Below are 20973 nucleotides of genomic sequence, written 5' to 3'. Positions count from 1 at the left end.
TTTTTCCTCTTGTCCATGTATTTTTATATATTGTAGCTGATTTTGGGGGTAGGGCTTATATTTTGAGCATCCTCAAAAATACAGAAAAATCATGCTAGGGCTTATTTTTGGGGTAGGTGTTATTTTCGGGGAAACAGGGTATGTACACACTATCCATCACTTTCCAACACTTACTCCCTGCAACTGTCATAAGATATGTTCAGTATGACAATTTACCTAGATAGCGCAACATGTTGTGTTGCTCTAAGTGAGAAAGAAAATCTCTTCTAATAGGCATATTGTCTTTCTAGGCTTAATTCCCACTTCAACCCTACTTCTTGCTTAGATTGGAGCTGCCTATTGTATCTATAGCTTTTCCTGGTGGCCCACCTGAGCAGTCCAGCTGAAGGCAAAATGAAACCTGTTGAATGTACTGGAATGTTTTTTCTTTTGTGTCCAACACAGTAGGTATTTAGTAGGTTAGGCTGTCATTTAGCAAAATAAATTATACCTCTGCAAAAGATAATTGACTCTTTTGTAAATCAACTTCAGTGATTGAGAATATTCGCAGTATACTAAAAGAAATGGCCAAAATATTAAAATCCAACAAAAATAAACCAAAGGATGCTTTGGCATTTTTTATGAAGAAACACGGAGAGGCAGTTGGTAATTTGCTACATTACATGCTACATTTGCTACACCACATTCAGCTGATAGAGACTTCTCAAGGTCACTCTTGCTGGTCGCTGACTATCCAATCTTTTGTAGGCACACTTACATAATACAGAGAACTAAAAAAAATATTATTCAGCCTTCTAACCTTTATAAACTACCCACTGGTCCAAGGCATTTACTGACTCCATGTTGACCTCACCCTTTTGATAGCCCCATCAACCTGGTGGGTCAGTCTTGTCCACTATAGCAAACCTTTAGTATATACTTTCAACATTTTTGGGAAAAAATAGCTTTTTACTTTACAATGTAAGTCCCTTTATAGTAGGGTTAAATTAGAAAGATGTCTGTAAGATATAGAAAACAGCAAAAAGTGTGATTGTATCTTGTAGCAATTAGTTCTGCCTTTCAAAAGGTGAGCAGAACTGAGCTGGTATTGTAAATATGATTTATCATACCTTATGTGGCATGCGCCTGTTAGATCAGCGGTCGCCAACCGGTGGTCCGTGAGAAAATTTTGGTGGCCCATGACTCTGGCCAGAGCAATTAAGTGGGCGGGTTGTGATTCTGGACACAATACGCCCACTCTCCCATCGCTTTTTCAGATCTCCGATGGGGGAGTGGGCGGGTTTTGGCATCATGACATCACTATGGCGGAAGTTTCTTCCCCTTTGAGCAACACCTGGCTCTTTGTGCTCCCTGTGTATGCTGGTCCGGAAATTTTAGTGATCCGTGGGACCGAAAAGGTTGGCGACCACTGTGTTAGATGCCAATTATTCTTGGCAGTACTATCAGGCAAATCATTGTATGCATCCCATGTAAATGCCTCTCTGTGTAAATGATATATGCATGAAGAGCTAGATGTAATATCACAAGCTTATGTTAACAAAGTCTAAACACAGTGTGTCCTAAATCATATTATCAAATCAAGCCTACTCTTTAAAATTTGGGTCTCGGTAAACTAGTTATTCATGATATGGCTCCCACTTAATTCTTTTAATTTTTGGGTGATTAGCTATGCAAAATAGTCAAAGCTTTCTAAAATAGAATATGCTTTTAAACCAACAAAAACCTACATTTACCTGGAATTCACACATATATCTAACATATCATTTATCGTAACCCTTTTCTACCTAGTATCCAGTTTGTATTAATTTGCATTGATTAGTTTGTTTTTCTCAAACTCTGTGTCCGTTAATTTTAGTCATATATCTAACATATCATTTATCGTAACCCTTTTCTACCTAGTATCCAGTTTGTATTAATTTGCATTGATTAGTTTGTTTTTCTCAAACTCTGTGTCCGTTAATTTTAGTCATATATCTAACATATCATTTATCGTAACCCTTTTCTACCTAGTATCCAGTTTGTATTAATTTGCATTGATTAGTTTGTTTTTCTCAAACTCTGTGTCCGTTAATTTTAGTCTGTGTCCAATAAATGTAAATATATAACACATTTGTATACAAATACATAAGTAAATGAAACATGCCGTCAGCCCGCATAAGTGCTTTCTCCAGGGCCCACCAAAATCTTAAAGGGAACCCTTTTTATGTTTTTTTAGCTGAGGCTAATAAGGTATGATATAGGAGCAATTATGTTGGCAGGTACTTTACAATGAGACCATAAGTGACTAGAGTCTTAATCAAGTTCAGGTCCTTACCACCTGACAAGGATAAGAAAGTGACAGAATTCCAAAGCACTACAAATCCCCCAATTATGGGTACTTATAAGTTTGATAAACTGCTATCCCATTACACTTACCATAAGTGGATTCCTCCAGTATATTCCTCCAGTATATTGTCCTAATCATCTTAGTCCACACCTACCACACATCTACTGAAAATATGGGATAGTGGTAAATTCTCTGGAAACCTTATATCAACACATTTACCATTATTGCCTATAATAAAATGTCCCCTCTTCCCTCCAGGTTTAGAACCCCCTTCCAAATTTAAATGGTGGACAAATAAAGAATTTACTGACATATATTCCTTTCTAACTAATGAAGGAATAAAACCTTTTTCAGAATTCAAATCCTCACATGAAATCCCAGAATCCGAAAAAAAAACTATTTACAAATACATCATTTCATCTCATCTCTTATCAGAAGTAAATCCAAAAGAAGATTAAATCCACTTACTAATGGACTCATCACTTTATTACAAAACCTCACTACTATCTGCTAAATCACATAATAAACCTTCTTATATGCTGAACTGGGAGAGGTAAATGTATCCATCGATGATGATAATGGGAAGGATATATGGACAAACACAGTATCAATATACTGGAAAATTCATACAAAATCATATACCGATAGTATCATACGCCATCTCGAATAGCTAAATTGGCTCTTGACTATTCTTCTAATTGTTTGGGAAAATGTATTGAAGAAGGTACTATGACCCACATTTGGTGGTCTTGTTCAAGAGTAACAAAACTATGGATAAGATCATTTCTAAAGATCTGGGACCCGTGGATAAACTATTCTACATTAAATATAGATACTCTTTCTATATAATACAGTTATATATATATATATATCTCCCCTGAAAAAACATTTCATTTTATTTTCCTCTTCTCTTTTACTTATTTCTATAATTATATCTTTCTTACAAGTTATCTCTATAACATTATATGCATTGATTCTTTTACGTTATAATGTCTTTTCAGGGAAAGCCAATAAACCCAACTACATGTTTTTAGAATGTGGGAGGAAACCCATAAAACACAGGGAGAACATGCAAACTCCATGCAGATAGTGTCCTAGTCATGAATTGAACCTGGGACCAAGCTCAGAGTGCTAACCTCTGAGCCACTATAATGGCTTCTCTCTCTTCACTGTAAAGCCTGGTTAGAAATGCAAAATCAGAGGCAGTTACCAAGTAATATTCAGCTACGTGGACGGCTCTCATGAAATATTTTTAAAACAGAAGTATACCGAACAAAAAAAGCTCCCTTTTACCTTTGCCAGTCTGTCAATCTATCTGGATGTTTCCTGGATCAGGTCCCGCGTTGTCCCACTGCCATCTTCTTTAGCCTTCTTCCTCCTTCTTCGTACATCACCTGATCTCGCACTGTGCAGATGTGAGATCGGGTTAAGTAGATGGGGAAAAAAAATGCCGATCTCACTGCGCATTTTTTCCCCATTGAAGAAAAGGCTCATTCTTGCATGATTAGGCATGCACAGAAGGAGCAAAGAAGCAGCCAGAAACCTCCTGGGATGTGTGACGTATGTATCCCCAGGTGCTCTGCGATCCAATTCAGTTGCGGTGATCAAGACAGAAAGGGCAAGGGCTTTTTTTTTTTTTAAAAAAGGTTTTAAACCCCTCACCAAAAAAAGAAGGTAATCTTTACCTTATATGAAAGGGTTGTCTACCTTAAAAAGTAAGGTAACAATTTGCGTTTAGGTCAACTTTAATTTGTTACCTTTTAATGTTCTGATTTAAAAATGAGAAAATATTTGAAAAATATAAAAATATATTATATTTGAGAAAATATAATAAGTGTGCTTAAAAGGCAGCCAACATGTTTTTTGATTGTATGCCTATTTATTATTACCCATATATTGCTCTAATGCTCTAAATGTTTACCTTTTTTTCTTTTTTTATAAACATATGTTTATGTTAATCTTTTTGCTTTTGGGTCCCAGTATGATTAAAAAGTTTAAGAACCACTCTCCAAAGCAGGTATCCACCCATATATTGATGAATAACATGATTTATAAAATAGTATTCAGTGTGAATAAATCTTTCATACACTTTTAAATGTAATACATACTAAAATAATTTTAATAAAAATGTTTGGTAATATTTTATTGTGCTTTAATAACAAAGGTATTTTAATATTAGTGATGTTCAGTGATGGAAGCCACCAGTAAATACATTTTGCTTTGATTATTAGGGTGTGCTAATGTTTTATTGTTCTAAAACATGACATAATTATGCTTCCAAACTAAACTATAATGTCTAGTGACATAATTAGAAACACCCACTTCAAGTATAAAAACAGCCAAGGTAGGACACAAGGGAACACAATCTCCCTAGCCATCAAGCAACTTTAACATCCTCCATAGGCCAGTTTCGTGAGAAGATTCATCATGCCCCATCAATCCATCATGACCTCCTCTGGACACAAGAGCAGTTCTTGCTCTGTTGCTTTACCTAAACATTGCAGCTCACAAAGCTTCTTATCACACTCTTCTAAACATAATGAACATGGACACAAGAGCCGGCACTGTTTTACCAGTTCAAGTCTTCATAATGTAGGTTCCAAAGGACACAAGATATCAGTAGGAAGTATTCATCAAGGTAAAAGCGGACATAAATCTGGATTTGGTATTGGTACACTTGGTCATGGATTCGGTGGTTCATCTTGCTCTGTTGGGATCAACCCTGTTACTATAAATGAAGGTCTGCTGGCCCCTCTTAATCTGGAAATTGATCCAAGTATTCAAAGAGTGAGGACAGAGGAGAAGAACCAGATCAAAGGACTCAACAATAAGTTTGCCTCATTCATCGATAAGGTGAGGTCTTTCATTTGTGAGCTCCCACAGTAAGATGTAGCTAAATAAATATAGCCACATTTAACTTTCATTGTCCTTTTTTTAAGAAAAATATTTAAATTGTGTTTTATAAACTGTAGGTAGAACAATTTGCAGTTTAAAGTTTGACTTCATGAATAAATTGTATTATATGCCATTTTAGATTCCTAAGGATTCTGCATATAGCTACTTTCTGCGTATATTGAGTGTAAGGTATCTGAGAATGATCTTTGCTCATGAAAATGCAGTTATGTAGATATGTAATATGCTCTTTTGTTTCAGGTGAGATTCCTTGAACAACAGAACAAGATGCTGGAGACCAAGTGGGCTGTTTTGCAAGACCAGAATACAGCCAGGTGTCAGATTGAACCTTTGTTTGAGACCTTCATCAGTAATCTCAGGAGACAGCTGGAGAGTGTGCAAAGTGAGAGAGCTCGCCTGGATGCAGAAAGAAACGGCATGGAGGGAACAGTCGATGAATTAAGGAGAAGGTATACCTGATATTTTAGATTTAATTTGTGTGATTTTACAGGAGATTGCTCAGCTCCAGGCGCAGATCTCAGATACTTCAGTGGTTGTGTCTATGGACAACAGCCGAAACCTGGACCTGGATTGTATCATTGCTGAGGTCAGAGCTCAATATGAGGAAATTGCCAACAGAAGCAGAGCTGAGGCTGAAGCCATGTACCAATCAAGGGTAAGCCCAACCTATTGTGTCATTAAGAATAACATGTGCCTTGTAAGTATTGATGTTTTCAATTAAGCCCTAGCAGGTTTCTTTGTTCTTTTAGTGCCCTACTAAAAACTTCTTCAATCACACCCTTGTCCCATGCACGACTCCAAATCTTCTCTAGAGTTTCCTCCACTTTCTGGAACGTCATTTCTCATCCTGTTAGGCTTTCTCTAATATACTACACATTAAAAAATCCACCATTTCTAATTTTTCTACCCGCTTTCATCTACATCTCAACCCATGACTAATTAGCCACTATTCCATAACCCCCTCCTATGGTGTAATACTTTCTCCCACCTCTTGTATTATAAAATAATAGGCAGGATCCTTCTGTCCCCCATCCTTTTTTATTGTTTGTGTCTATTATACATGTTTGTCATCTGCAACCCCTATTTATTGTACAGTACTGCATACTATGTTTAGGCTTTATAAATACAAATAAATAATGATAATTATATTCTTACTACTGTAATATACCTTTCCTAGTTTTTAAAGGCTTTGTCATTAAATTTTCCACATTCTATAAAGCTAAATCATTGATAATATATCACATACAGATTTGCAACCACTGAAAAACAATCTCTTTGAACAGTGTAACCAAACACTACGAAATGTGGGAAAATCAGGTGTAGAACCCTATTCCACCCATTCCAGACAGTATATAACTAAAGATGGAATGTTCTACTCAGAGACACGCCCATGGTTTTTATTGATGTTCTGGTTTTTGAACAGAGATGGTGGCATTCATGTACATCTTTTTGATGCATCCATGCAATTTATTTTCTGTCATTATACCATAGTTTGATGAACTTCGCCTGGCAGCTGGAAGGAATGGTAGCAATCTACAGAACAGCAGAAATGAGATCGCTGAGTTAAACCAGACAATTCAGAGGCTTAAAGAGGAAATTGAGTGTGTTAAATCTCAGGTAAAAAAGGCTAAACACAACATTTGAATCATAGCAGAAAGGCTATACATGACCTTTGAATTGTTTTTTCCTCACTTTATGAAACTGAAAGGAAATATAAATATAAAAAATATAATTGTCAATCATTAAAAACCCACGGTCACTAATGTGGGACCTACATTAACACTGTTTTTTCAGTGGAGCAGTGTCTTTACCTTAATTATAAATTAAATATATTTATGATATTTTTAGAGAGCAGCATTGGAAAACGCCATTAATGAGGCCGAGGCACAAGGCGAAGCCGCTGTCAGAGATGCCAAACATAAGCTGGCTGAGCTAGAAGAAGCCCTACAGAAGACTAAACAATCTAACTCGGAATCTCCAGAAACTGACTTTCAGAAGTAGCAGTGTATTACATCTCACACTACAAATATGTAGCTATAAACCTGTAGGCACTGGAATGCCTAGACACCTTCACATACCAGGAAGTGCACTGCTATTTTTAAGAAAAGTTTCAGACACAATCGTATATTTTTAGGGTAATGTTTCGTCATGATTCACATTTTAAATTCCTGTTTAGACAACAAATCTATTCAAAACTTTTTTCTCCCAATACTCACTTAGTCTTTCCTTTCTTTACAGGTTGGCAGGTGAAAATTGTGTGAACATATGTAAGTAACTATGTGTTATTGATTAAGTTAATAACAAACTCCAAATTGAATTATTATTTCATGCTTTCAGTTTCACTAAATATAATCCTGCTGCTGTTTTAGTATCTAATTCATTTTTACCTTTTGTGGCTTCAGAGTAGAGAGATTCCACTAGCATTCCAATAGCAATGTTGTGATAAAAGCAAGCAGTATGACTATTGTCATTAAAAATGTATGAATATTAAGAAAAAAAAAATATTGGGTAGTATAGCTAGCAGAGAAAATACCATCCCATTTTGTGAAAAGTGTGCTGTAGTCTACCTCTAATAGTCTGTCATGGTCTCTGTAGAGGAATAAAGTATTATGTAATGTAACATTAAGATCAGCAGTCTTGGAACCACTATTAGTTGGAGTTATGTGAAATAGCAACTGAATTTATTGTAAATTATTTTCTCTACATTCATGTATGTTTGGTTTTCCTTTCAGCTGTTCTGCATTCCAGTACTGGAGGAAAGCATCATTCAGGAGGTCACCATAGTGTACATCATCATCAGGATTCCCACCATCATCACCACCACAAAGGAGGATTCAGCTCTGTCAGCAATGTTTCCAAATCAAAGCACCACCCTAGCCATGGGCACCATTGCTAACATGTTATAGCCAGCGTTACAGATGCCAAAAGCATTTTTTTCAAGAATTCCAATACAAAATTATGTATTGTTAATATGCATGCAGAACCTTCCTTTAATCATATTCTTTCCTCTTAGAAATATCTGTATTATTATCATTTGATTTGCCCTATAAAGCTTGCAGAGATTCTGTATAATTAGTGTGCAATTAATTAACAAATATCACTGCTTGTCTATATTATAATAAATAAACTTCTAATCATATATCAAAAATGCTTTTGACCAATAATCTTTTTATTATCAATTCCTGAACTTACACATCCAAAGCACAGAGTTAACATGATATTAACTGGCAGAAAATCAGTGTACAGTACTAGGCTGCAGGTTGAAGGGAAGGACCTCCAAGGTTATATTCCCTGGAATATTCCCTGTGTCATGTGCAACACTGGAAAGGCAAAGGAAGCTTAGACAGCTAAATGTATGGCTTAAGTCCTAGAGTAATAGGGAAGGGTTTGGATTCCCAGAGCACTGGGGTGACTTTTAATTGGGGTACAATTTATATGCCAGAGATGGTTTGAACTTAAATGGAAGGGGGTCTACTGAGCTAGGGGAAAGATTTATAGGAAAGTTGGGGGAATATTTAAACTAGGACAGAGCAGGGTGGGATAGTCAAACATGGTCAGATAGGGCAGACAGGGGGTCACCAGTGGAGGGTGGAATGCTTACACACAAACATTGGAGTGTTCAGTACTAATTGTAATGAAAAACAAAAGTATTTGGCAAACACTGCTGGTAAAAGCAGTGATGGTTTAAAAAGTCTTTTCACCAATGCTAGAAGTCTGGCAAGAAAAATAGGGAAGATGTAAGCCTTAATGAATAAAGAGCACTTTGACCTAATTGCTATCACTGAATCCTGGCTCTGTTCCTTCCTTGACTGGGCTGTTAACATTCTCGGCTATATTCTCTTTTCAGTGAAGTAAAACTAAAAGGAGGTGGTGTCTGTTTGTATGTGGGAGGTGACATGAAAGTAAATGTGAAAGAAGAAATTGTTGATGGAGCATATGATGATGTTTGGAAAATATGGTTGGATTTGCATATGGGGATTAAATATTGGATAATTATTGGAGTCTGCTAAAGCCCTCAGTGCTAAAGAAGATAGAGATCATTACCTATTTACACAGATAGAAAGGGATGTACAGGCTGGAACAGTGGTAGTAATGGGTCATTAACTTCCCTGATTTTGATTGGTGTAATGGCACTACAAGGACAGAAAAAGTGCAAAAAATGGGAACTATAAAAACATTAAATTATAAGTGAGCCAATTTTCTATTGTTAAGGGTGGCTCTCCATGACTTGGGATGAGCGAAAAGGCATCTGACAGTCTCGCAAAAATTTCCTCGAACTTCCAGTGGGTTCGCAAAATTTTAGCGAATCGATTTCCCAAATTCCATTAAAGTAAATATGCCGACTTTAAACATTAATAGCAAAGCCCACCACCAAATTTGATAGATAAGTATAAGAGAACAGTGACAAGTAAAAAATACAAAGGTTCCAAAAGACCTGGTGGTTTTCTAGAAAATGGCGGGAAAAGTGACAGCAGGAAAAAAGGATTTTTGCGTGATTGACAGCGTCCAGAAGGCAGCATAAGCATTAGAACATTTAGAAAGGGTGAACTCAACCCACTAGCAACAGTCTCTGCCCTAAAAACAGCAGAAAAACCCATTGCTATTTAACGTACACACCCCTACTGAATTTACATAGCTGCATAAATTGTTTACGCTATATAAATCCTATTTATTAACCACCTGGGCGTTACACTGATGTCTAGATTTCTGTACCAAAAGCGGTACACTATTTTTCATGAAATTTTTTTTTTAAATTGTAGACCTGTAACTTACAGAAATATGTCCGAACAGGGTTCTAGTAGATATCATGAATCTAAAAAATGTTTGAAACACACAATTATGTAAACAAAAAAAAAAATTACTTTTAATAAAATTAAAACAAAGACACAAAAATCAGCTTAAACAAGAATACATAAATAAATGAAAAATACTGAAAATGCGATAATTCGGTATACTGTATAGTAATATATTTTTCTAATAATAAATTTTTTTTTATAAAACATAAAAAAATAGTATAATATAAAAAATAGTATAATTTTTTTTATAAACATAAAAAATAGTGTATAATGAAATGTAGCTTTACAGTAGCTTATATAATATATATATATAATACAATTAAATATATTATACAAAGATTTCTTTGTATTGGACTCAATACAGCTTATTTGTATTGAGTTCAATGCAAAGCGATTTGAATTTCTCACCCCGCCTCCCGCTCGCAGTGACGCATGCAGCGACGTCACCGGGAAAACCCGGAGATCGTCACTGCACTCGCCGGATGAAGACACAAGTGTCCGGAGGAGCTGTGGGGAGAAGGTATTTTTTTTAGAGATCGATGCTGGAACAGAACGGATCATCACAGCGGGGACCAGGTAAGTGATGGGATTTAACCACCCGACAAAGTTCGGGTTTATCGATTTTTGCAAAATTTTTATTTTTTTGAGAGAAATACAGAATTTTTTCAAGCTTTTTTGATAGATAGCAAGTGGGATGAGAATAAAATATCTGTATTTTTTTGAGAGAAATATAGACCTTTTTCTGGCTTTTTTGATATATAGCATGTGCTATCAGAATAAAATATCTATTTTTTTTTAGAGAAATATAGAAACTTTTCAGCTTTTTTGAGAGATAGCCGGTGGTATCAGAATTAAATATCTTCATATTTTTAGCAGAAATACAGAAATTTTTCTGGCTTTTTTGACAGAGAGCAAGTGCTATCAGAATGAAATATCTGTTTTTATGGAGAGTAGGACAGAAATATTTCTGCCTTTTTGCTAGATAGCAAGAGATAGCATCAAAAGCTGCACAATCTGTATATTTCAGATATACAGAAGGCTCCTAACCTGTCCCTGTCACAATGCACTTCTCTCCCTGCTTCTTTCTCTGATACAGAACTCAAGATGGAGTGACTAACCCCCCCTCCTTCCTTGTATATATGCCTGTGCTCAGATCTCTCCTGATTGGGCTGTTGGGCCTTGCTGTGCATCCTGGGAGCAAATGATTCACTCCCAGCCGCGCCATTTCTGCCAGAAAAAGTCGCCGTTCCTGACCCCTGCATTTTCCGCTGTTTGTTCAGTGAGAACACAACCTCATAGCGAATTACAAGCCTGTTCTCGCTTAAATGTTCGGTAAGCGAGAACGGCCCGATTCGCCACAAGATCGAACTTACAAATATCGCTTGCTCATCTCTAATCAAGACAAAAGGGAGGTGCTTTAATCTTTTTTTTTTTTTAAAGAAGGTTTTAAAACCGTCACTAAAAAAAGAAGGTAATCTTTACCTTATATGAAATGGTAGTCTACCTTTTTATGTAAGGTAACAATTTGCAATTAGGTCCACTTTAATTTGTTAGCTTTTAAATGTTCTGATTTAAAAAATGAGAAAATATTTAGAAGTGTGCTTAAAAGAAAGTCAAAATGTTTTTCTGTTTGTATGTCTATTTTTTATTACCCATATATTGCTCTATATCTTTATATGAATTTTTGCTTTTGGGCCAAGTATGATTACAAAGTTTAAGAACCACTCTCCAAAGCAGGTATCCACCCATATATTGATGAATAACATGATTTATAAAATAGTATTCAGTGTGAATAAGTGTTTGATACACTTTTAAATGTAATACATTCTAAAATAATTTTTGATAACAATGATTGGTAATATTTTATTGTGCTTTAATAACAAAGGTATTTTAATATCAGTGATGTTCAGTGATGGAAGCCACCAGTAAATACATTTAGCTTTGATTATTAATGTTTATGCGTGTGCTAGTGTTTTATTGTTCTCAAACATGACATAATTATGCTTCCAAACTAAACTATAATGTCTAGTGACATACCGTAATTAGAAACACCCACTTCAAGTATAAATACAGCCAAGGTAGGACACAAGGGAACACAATCTCCCTAGCCATCAAGCAACTTTAACATCCTCCATAGGCCAGCTTCCTGAGAAGATTCATCATGCTGGATGCAGAAAGAAACGGCATGGAGGGAACAGTCGATGAATTAAGGAGAAGGTATACCTGATATTTTAGATTCCTTAAAGAGATTTTCAGGAACACTGGAAATCTCTGTCTCCTTTGACCCCGTCCACTACCCTAAGATTTCTTAATACCAAAATATACAATAATGGTTTAGTGTGAGTGTCTTTACCTCATTTTTTTTAAGTTCTTTTAAATCATGATAGCTCAAATCCACCTTTCACTACATTTATAAACATTTTAGAAGAAGAAACAAAGGCAAATACAATTACAACTCTTGTTGTTCTATGGACATTTACAGTCCAATTCTTAGTCTTAAGTTACTTCCTGAAATCCCGTAAGACTTTATTAGCACACAGTAATTGAGATCTGCATATAATATTACTTCACAAGCCTATCAGGTGAGTTGTATGGCAGTGACATGAGCCCATTGGTGTGCTGCTTCTTTACTGTCCAAATAAAGGGTGGAAGTGGGAGGAAGTGAGACCAATCAATGAAACTGAGACAGCTGTCTACCTTTTTTTTAACAATCAGCTATTTAAAAATGCAGCTAGTATTTAAGCTAGTAATTATTTATTCTAAATTGATTTAACATATAAAAAATGTTGATGTTTTCCCCTTCTACCCAGATATGAAGAAGAAGCAAACAGACGTACAGCAGCAGAGAATGAGTTTGCAGCACTAAAGAGAGTAAGTGTTAGTCTAATAAAATATCATCACTGCCTAATAAAAATTAGAGGTCAACAGTGATATTTTGTAATTCTAGCATATGTGCCTGGACTACCACAAGGCACCGATAATAATGTAGTTTAAAAGTTTTTTCTTATGATTAGTGGCTTCAGTTTGCTCAGTTTCCCCCTCACAACCCAAGTCTTTATTGGCAGTTCAGAGGGAAACTATTATGCACAGAATATAAAGCAACCAAAAAAACTATTTACTAAAGATTGATCCGAGAAGGATAGTTTAATTTTATTTGCTATGGATTTTCTGCAGAGTACCTATTTCTTTGCACTGTGATAAATAATAGGCCAAATGATTTTTTCCTTTAAAAAAACAATTTCAAATCCTTTGCACATTGTAAAAAAAAATGTACTACGATTAATGACAAGCAGATAAACACAGGGGTCTAATTCCATGTCATATTTATTTAAGTGGGAACATGTTTTGTTTCCTGATTATCAGGATTCCAAAAGTGGGGAATAGCAGCACTACAATAGTTACATAACAATGTAATCCAAAGCTTCATTCAAAGCTTGTCACTAGCAATCATTAATTCTTCTCTTTTTTTAGGATGTTGATTCAGCATTTATGAACAAAGCTGAACTGCAATCAAAGGCCAATATCCTCACTGATGAAATAAACTTCCTGAGGACTCTGTATGATGCGGTAAAAAGTTTCTCTAAAATTCTTTCTGTGGTTTTTGGGTTACAAAAATGTGAAATGCCTGTACCCCTGGGTAAATAAATGTTCTTATAGTTAATATGTAAGTTTCTTCATCTAAAAATGAATAATTCAAACTTAGCCCTAAATATTATAGATAATGTCAAGGGACCACATGGTCTCCACCGGATATATTGGTATGACAATTAAATAAATCATCTGCAATCACCTATATTATCAGGTATGAAACTAATCTAAGCCCATTTCAGAAGTGCTCTAAAAGTTACAAAAAATTAGATAAAATATTGTGATCCCTTATTTATCTTGAAATGATTAACATTATTATTATCATTTCCTTATTCAAATATTTTTTAAATTTGATAATAAGTTTAAACATTCAGTAAATATTACATTTGTTACTATTCTCCTAACGTCTACATGCAGCCAGAATAGTTAGAGGAAGGCACCCAACACTAAATTGTATCAGTTATGATTCATAGGAACATAATCCAAACAATGAAACTATCACTTAAGATAAATCAGAGAATACCTGTTTATTATTGTTAACTATATTTTTTTTTTTGTTTTGCAAATACAACATAAACCTTTAAATAAAGCCAAGAACATGGCTATACATTTTTCCTTAAGTGTCCTCTAGACAAATATAATAAATATTAATTTGTGTGATTTTACAGGAGATTGCTCAGCTCCAGGCGCAGATCTCAGATACTTCAGTGGTTGTGTCTATGGACAACAGCCGAAAAGCAGCACAGTGGTAACATCACCGGATCTAACTACAAATCTCCGGAAACTGACTTTCAGAAGTAGCAGTGTATTACATCTCACACTACAAATATGTAGCTATAAACCTGTAGGCACTAGAATGCCTAGACACCCTCACATATTAGGAAGTGCACTGCTATTTCTTAAGAAAAGTTTCAGACACAATCGTATATTTTTAGGGTAATGCTTAGTCATGATTAACATGAATTAAACTTTTTTCTCCCAATACTCACTTAATCTTTCGTTTCTTTACAGGTTGGCAGGTGAAAATTGTGTAAACATATGTAAGTAACTATGTGTTATTGATTAAGTTAATAACAAACTCCAAACTGAATTTATATTTCATGCTTTCAGTTTCACTAAATATAATCCTGCTGCTGTTTTAGTATCTCATTCATTTTTACCTTTTGGGGCTTCAGTGTAGAGAGATTCCACTAGCAATCCAATAGCAATGTTGTGAAAAAAGCAATCAGTATGACTATTGTCATGAAAAATGTATGATTATTAAGAAAAAAAATATTGGGGAGTATAGCTAGCAGAGAAAACACCATCCCATTTTGTAGAAAGTGTGGTGAAGACTAACTCTAATGGTCTGTCATGGTCTCTGTAGAGGAATAAATTATTATTTAATGTAACATTAAGATCAGCAGCTTTGGAACCACTTTTAGTTGCAATTCTGTGAAATAGCAACTGAATTTATGGTAAATTATTTTCTCTACATTCATGTATGTTTTGTTTTCCTTTCAGCTGTTCTGCATTCCAGTACTGGAGGAAAGCATCATTCAGGAGATCACCATAGTGTACATCATCATCAGGATTCCCACCATTATCACCACCACAAAGGAGGATTCAGCTCTGTCAGCAATGTTTCCAAATCAAAGCACCACCCTAGCCATGGGCACCATTGCTAACATGTTAAAGCCAACAATTACAGATGCCAAAAGCATTTTTTTCAAGGATTCCAATACAAAATTATGAATTTTTATTTTGCATGCAGAAACTTCCTTTAATCATATTCTTTCCTCTTAGAAATATCTGTATTAATATTATTGGATTTGCCCTATAAAGCTTGCAGAGATTCTGTATAACTAGTGTGCAATTAATTAACAAATATCACTGCTTGTCTATATTATCACAAATAAACTTCTAATCATATATCAAAAATGCTTTTGACCAATAATATTTTTATTATCAATTCCTGAACTTACATATCCAAAGCACAGAGTTAACATGATATTAACTGACAGAAAATCAGTGTACAGTACTAGGCTGCAGGTTGAAGGGAAGGACCTCCAAGGTTATATTCCCTGGAATATTCCCTGTGCCATGTGCAACACAGCTAAATGTATGGCTTAAGTCCTAGTGTAATAGGGAAGGGTTTGGATTCCCAGAGCACTGGGCTGACTTTTAATTGGATTACAATTTATATGCCAGAGATGGTTTGCACTTAAATGGAAGGGGGTCTATTCAGAAAGGGAAAAGATTTATAGGAAAGTTGGGGGAACATTTAAACTAGGACAGAGCAAGGTGTGATAGTCAAATATGGTCAGATAGGGCAGACGGGGCCACCAGTGGAGGGTGGAATGCTTACACACAAACATTGGAGTGTTCAGTACTAATTGTAATGAAAAACAAAAGTATTTGGCCAACACTGCTTTGGTAAAAGCAGCGATGGTTTAAAAAGTCTTTTCACCAATGCTAGAAGTCTGGCAAGAAAAATAGGGAAGATGTAAGCCTTAATGAAAGAAGAGCACTTTGACCTAATTGCTATCACTGAATCCTGGCTCTGTTCTTTCCTTGACTGGGCTGTTAACATTCTCGGCTATATTCTCTTTTCAGAGAAGATAAACTAAAGGAAGGTGTCTGTATGTGGGAGGTGACATGAAAGTAAATGTGAAAGAAGAAATTGTTGATGGAGCATGTGATGATGTTTGGAAAAAATGGGTGGAGTTGCATATGGGGATTAGTTATTGGATAATTATTGGAGTCTGCTCTAGCCCCCAGTGCTAAAGAAGATAGAGATCATTACCTATTTACACAGATAGAAAGGGATGTACAGTCTGGAACAGTGGTAGCAATGAATGGTTAACTACCCTGATTTTGACTGGTGAAATGGCACTACAAATACAGAAAAAGTGCAAAAAATGGGAACCATAAAAACATTACATTACAAGTGAGCAAATTTTCCATTGTTAAGGGTGGCTCTCCACGACTAGGGATGAGCAAAAAGGCGTCTGACAGTCTCGCAAAAATTTCCAGTGGGTTCGCAAAATTTTAGCGAATCGATTTCCCAAATTCTATTAGAGTAAATATGCCGACTTTAAACATTAATAGCAAAGCCCACCACCAAATTTGCTAGATAAGTGTAAGAGAACAGTGACAACAAGTAAAAAATACAAAGGTTCAAAAAGACCTGGTGGTTTTCTAGAAAATGGCAGGCAAAGTGTCTGCAGGCAAATTGACAGCAGGCAAAAAGGATTTTTGCGTGATTGACAGCGTCCAGAAGCCAGCATAAACATTAGGACATTTAGAAAGGGTGAACCCAACCCACTAGCAACAGTCTCTGCCCACAAAACAGCAGAAAAACCCATTGCTATTTATAGTACGAACCCCTATTGAATTTACATAGCTGCATAAATTGTTTACGCTATATAAATCCTATTTATTAATAATAATAGGTGTTCGCTGGTATCATGACCTGGATGACATGAGTTAGGAATGACACCCATAAAGTTGTGGACAAGTAGTGCGGTGACATTAGACAAAATGATGGAGGACCAGAGACGGAGAGTGGGTCAGCGAGAGCAGTAGCAATGTGTGGCCTCTGGTCAGCTGTCGCCAGAGAGACTGCATTGGTAAGAGTCATGGAGAGCACAATTTTAGTAAATGGAGTACTGACAGGTGACAGCAGCAACAGCAGAAGGATTAGGAGGTAGGCCCTGAGACGGAGTGTGGACGGTGCTGTTAACTGGCATCTGGAGCTGGGTACTGGGCAGGCGGCAGCAGTAACAGCAGGAGGAAGAGGCGATGGGCCCTGAGACGGAGCGTTGACAGCATTGGTAACTGGCATCTAGTTACCAATTTTTCTGGCTTTTTTTGATCTATAGTATGTGCTATCAGAAAAAAAAATATCTTTATATTTTTCAGAGAAATACAGAAATTTTTCTGGCTTTTTTGACAGATAGCAAGATGTAGCATCAAAAACTGCACAATCTGTATATTTCAGATATACAGAAGGCTCCTAACCTGTCCCTGTCACAATGCACTTCTCTCCCTGCTTCTTTCTCTGACAAAGAACACAAGATGGAGTGACTAACCCCCCCTCCTTCCCCGTATATATTCCTATGCTCAGATCTCTCCTGATTGGGCTGTTGGGCCTTGCTGTGCATCCTGGGAGCTAATGATTCGCTCCCAGCCGCGTCATACCCGCCGGAAATAGTCGCCGTTCCTGCCCCCTGCATTTTCCCTCATTTGTTTGGCGAGAACACGACCTCATGGCGAATTACAAGGCCGTTCTCTCTTAAATGTTCGGTAAGCGAGAACGGCCCGATTCTTCGCGAGATCGAGCTTACAAATCTCTCTCGCTCAAGACAGAAATGACAGAAAAAAAGGTTTTAAACCTCTCACCAAAAAAAAAAGTTAATCTTTAACTTATAAGAAAGAGTTCTCTACCTTTTTGTGTAAGGTAACAATTTGCAATTAGGTCAACTTTAATTTGTTAGCTTTTAAATGTTCTGAACATGAGAAAAAAATTTAGAAGTGTGCTTAAAAGGAAGCCAAAATGTTTTTTTGTTTGTATGTCAATTTTTTATTACCCGAATATAGCTCTATATCTTTATATGACTTTTTTCTTTTGGTTCCAAGTATGATAAAAGTTTAAGAACCACTCTCCAAAGCAGGTATCCACCAATATATTGATGAATAACATGATTTATAAAATAGTATTCAGTGTTAATAAATGTTTGATACACTTTTAAATGTAAGACATACTAATATAATTTTTAATGAAAATGTTTGGTAATATTTTATTGTGCTTTAATAACAAAGGTATTTTATTATCAGTGATGTTCAGTGATGGAAGCCACCAGTAAATACATTTAGCTTTGATTATTAATGTTTATACGTGTGCTAATGTTTTATTGTTCTAAACATGACATAATTATGCTTCCAAACTAAACTATAATGTCTAGTGACATAATTAGAAACACCCACTTCAAGTATAAAAACAGCCAAGGTAGGACACAAGGGAACACAATCTCCCTAGCCATCAAGCAACTTTAACATCCTCCATAGGCCAGCTTCCTGAGAAGATTCATCATGCCCCATCAATCCATCATGACCTCCTCTGGACACAAGAGCCGGCACTGCTTTACCAGTTCAAGTCTACATAATGTAGGTTCCAAAGGACACAAGATATCAGTAGGAAGTATTCATCAAGGTAAAAGCGGACATAAATCTGGATTTGGTATTGGTACACTTGGTCATGGATTCGGTGGTTCATCTTGCTCTGTTGGGATCAACCCTGTTACTATAAATGAAGGTCTGCTGGCCCCTCTTAATCTGGAAATTGATCCAAGTATTCAAAGAGTGAGGACAGAGGAGAAGAACCAGATCAAAGGACTCAACAATAAGTTTGCCTCATTCATCGATAAGGTGAGGTCTTTCATTTTTGAGCTCCCACAGTAAGATGTAGCTAAATAAATATAGCCACATTTAACTTTCATTGTCCTTTTTCTAGGAAAATTATTTATATTGTGTTTTATACACTGTAGGTGGAACAATTTGCAGTTTAAAGTTCTACTTCATGAATAAATTGTACTATATGCCATTTTAGATTCTTAAGAATTCTGCATATAGCTACTTTCTGTGTACATTGAGTGTAAGGTATCTGAACGATCTTTGCTCATGAAAATGCTGTTATGTAGATATGTAATATAGTCTTTTGGTTCAGGTGAGATTCCTTGAACAACAGAACAAGATGCTGGAGACCAAGTGGGCTGTTTTGCAAGACCAGAATACAGCCAGGTGTCAGATTGAACCTTTGTTTGAGACCTTCATCAGCAATCTCAGGAGACAGCTGGAGAGTGTGCAAAGTGAGAGAGCTCATCTGGATGCAGATAGAAACGGCATGGAGGGAACAGTCGATGAATTAAAGAGAAGGTATACCTGATATTTTATATTCCTTAAAGAGATTTTCAGGAACACTGGAATCTGTCTCTTTTGACCCCTTCCACTACCCTAAGATTTCTGAATACCAAAATATACAATATTGGTTCAGTGTGAGTGTCTCCACCTCATTTTTTTGTAAGTTCTTTTAAAACATGATAGCTCAAATCCACCTTTCCCTACATTTTTAAACATTTTAGAAGAAGAAAAGAATAGAAATACAGTTACAACTCTTGTTGTTTTTTGGACATTTACAGTGCAATTCTTAGTCTTAGTTACTTGCTGAAATTCAGCAAGACTTTATTAGCACCCAGTAATTCAGATCTGCATATAATAATACTCCACAAGCCTATCAGGTGTGTTGTGTGGCAGTGACATGAGCCCATTGGTGTGCTGCTTCTTTACTGTCCAAATAAAGGGTGTAGGTGGGTGGAAGTGAGACCAATCAATGAAACTGACACAGCTGTCTACCTTTTTTATTTAACAATCAGCTATTTAAAACTGCAGCTAGTATTTAAGCTAGTAATTGTTTATTCTAAATTGATTTAACATATAAAAAATGTTGATGTTTTCCTTTTCTACCCAGATATGAAGAAGAAGCAAACAGACGTACAGCAGCAGAGAATGAGTTTGCAGCACTAAAGAGAGTAAGTGTTAGTCTAATAAAATATCAAAGGCCAATATCCTCACTGATGAAATCAACTTCCTGAGGACTCTGTATGATGCGGTAAAAAGTTTCTCTAAAATTCTTTCTGTGGTTTTTGGGTTACAAAAATGTGAAATGCCTGTATCCCTGGGAAAATAAATGTTCTTATAGGTAATATGTAAGTTTCTTTATCTAGAGAAGAATATATCAAACTTAAATAATATGGATAATTTCAAGGGACCAAATGGTCTCCACAGGATATATTGGTATGACAATTAAATAATCAATCCGCAATCACATATATTATCAGGTAAAAGTTAAATAAAATTAGATAAAATATTGTGATCCCTTATTTATCTTGAAATGATTAACATTTTTATTATCATTTGTATATTCAAATATTTTTTAAAATTGATAATAAGATTAAACATTCAGTAAATATTACATTTGTTAGTATTCTCCTAACTGTTAGAGGAAGGCACCCAACACTAAATTGTAATAGTTATGATACATAGGAACATAATGCAAACAAAAAAAACTATCACTTAGGATAAATCGGAGAAAAACTGTTTATTATTGTTTACTATGTTTTTTTTTCTTTTGCAAACACAACATAAACCTTTAAATAAAGCCAAGAACATGGCTATATTTTCCTTAAATGTCCTCTACACAAATATATTAAATATTAATTTCTGTGATTTTACAGGAGATTGCTCAGCTCCAGGCGCAGATCTCAGATACTTCAGTGGTTGTGTCTATGGACAACAGCCGAAACCTGGACC

General features: G+C 35.7%; 1 protein-coding gene across 1 annotated transcript in view; it reads left to right on the top strand.

The window, feature by feature from the left end:
- Positions 1 to 4771: 4771 nt before the first annotated feature.
- The window catches only part of LOC140321738 (keratin, type II cytoskeletal cochleal-like), a 19106-nt gene continuing 2904 nt past the window's right edge, over positions 4772 to 20973 (top strand). Inside the window, exons 1-7 of the mRNA XM_072398529.1 lie at positions 4772 to 5179; positions 5480 to 5688; positions 12846 to 12906; positions 13507 to 13602; positions 14292 to 14352; positions 19497 to 19539; positions 20132 to 20192. Of these exons, the coding sequence (XP_072254630.1) occupies positions 4772 to 5179; positions 5480 to 5688; positions 12846 to 12906; positions 13507 to 13602; positions 14292 to 14352; positions 19497 to 19539; positions 20132 to 20192 (939 nt within the window). The remainder of the gene's footprint in view (positions 5180 to 5479; positions 5689 to 12845; positions 12907 to 13506; positions 13603 to 14291; positions 14353 to 19496; positions 19540 to 20131; positions 20193 to 20973) is intronic.

Source organism: Pyxicephalus adspersus, chromosome 1 (genome assembly GCF_032062135.1).
Source record: "Pyxicephalus adspersus chromosome 1, UCB_Pads_2.0, whole genome shotgun sequence".
NCBI classification, from domain to species: domain Eukaryota; kingdom Metazoa; phylum Chordata; class Amphibia; order Anura; family Pyxicephalidae; genus Pyxicephalus; species Pyxicephalus adspersus.
This window is presented reverse-complemented; position numbering and strand designations above follow the sequence as displayed.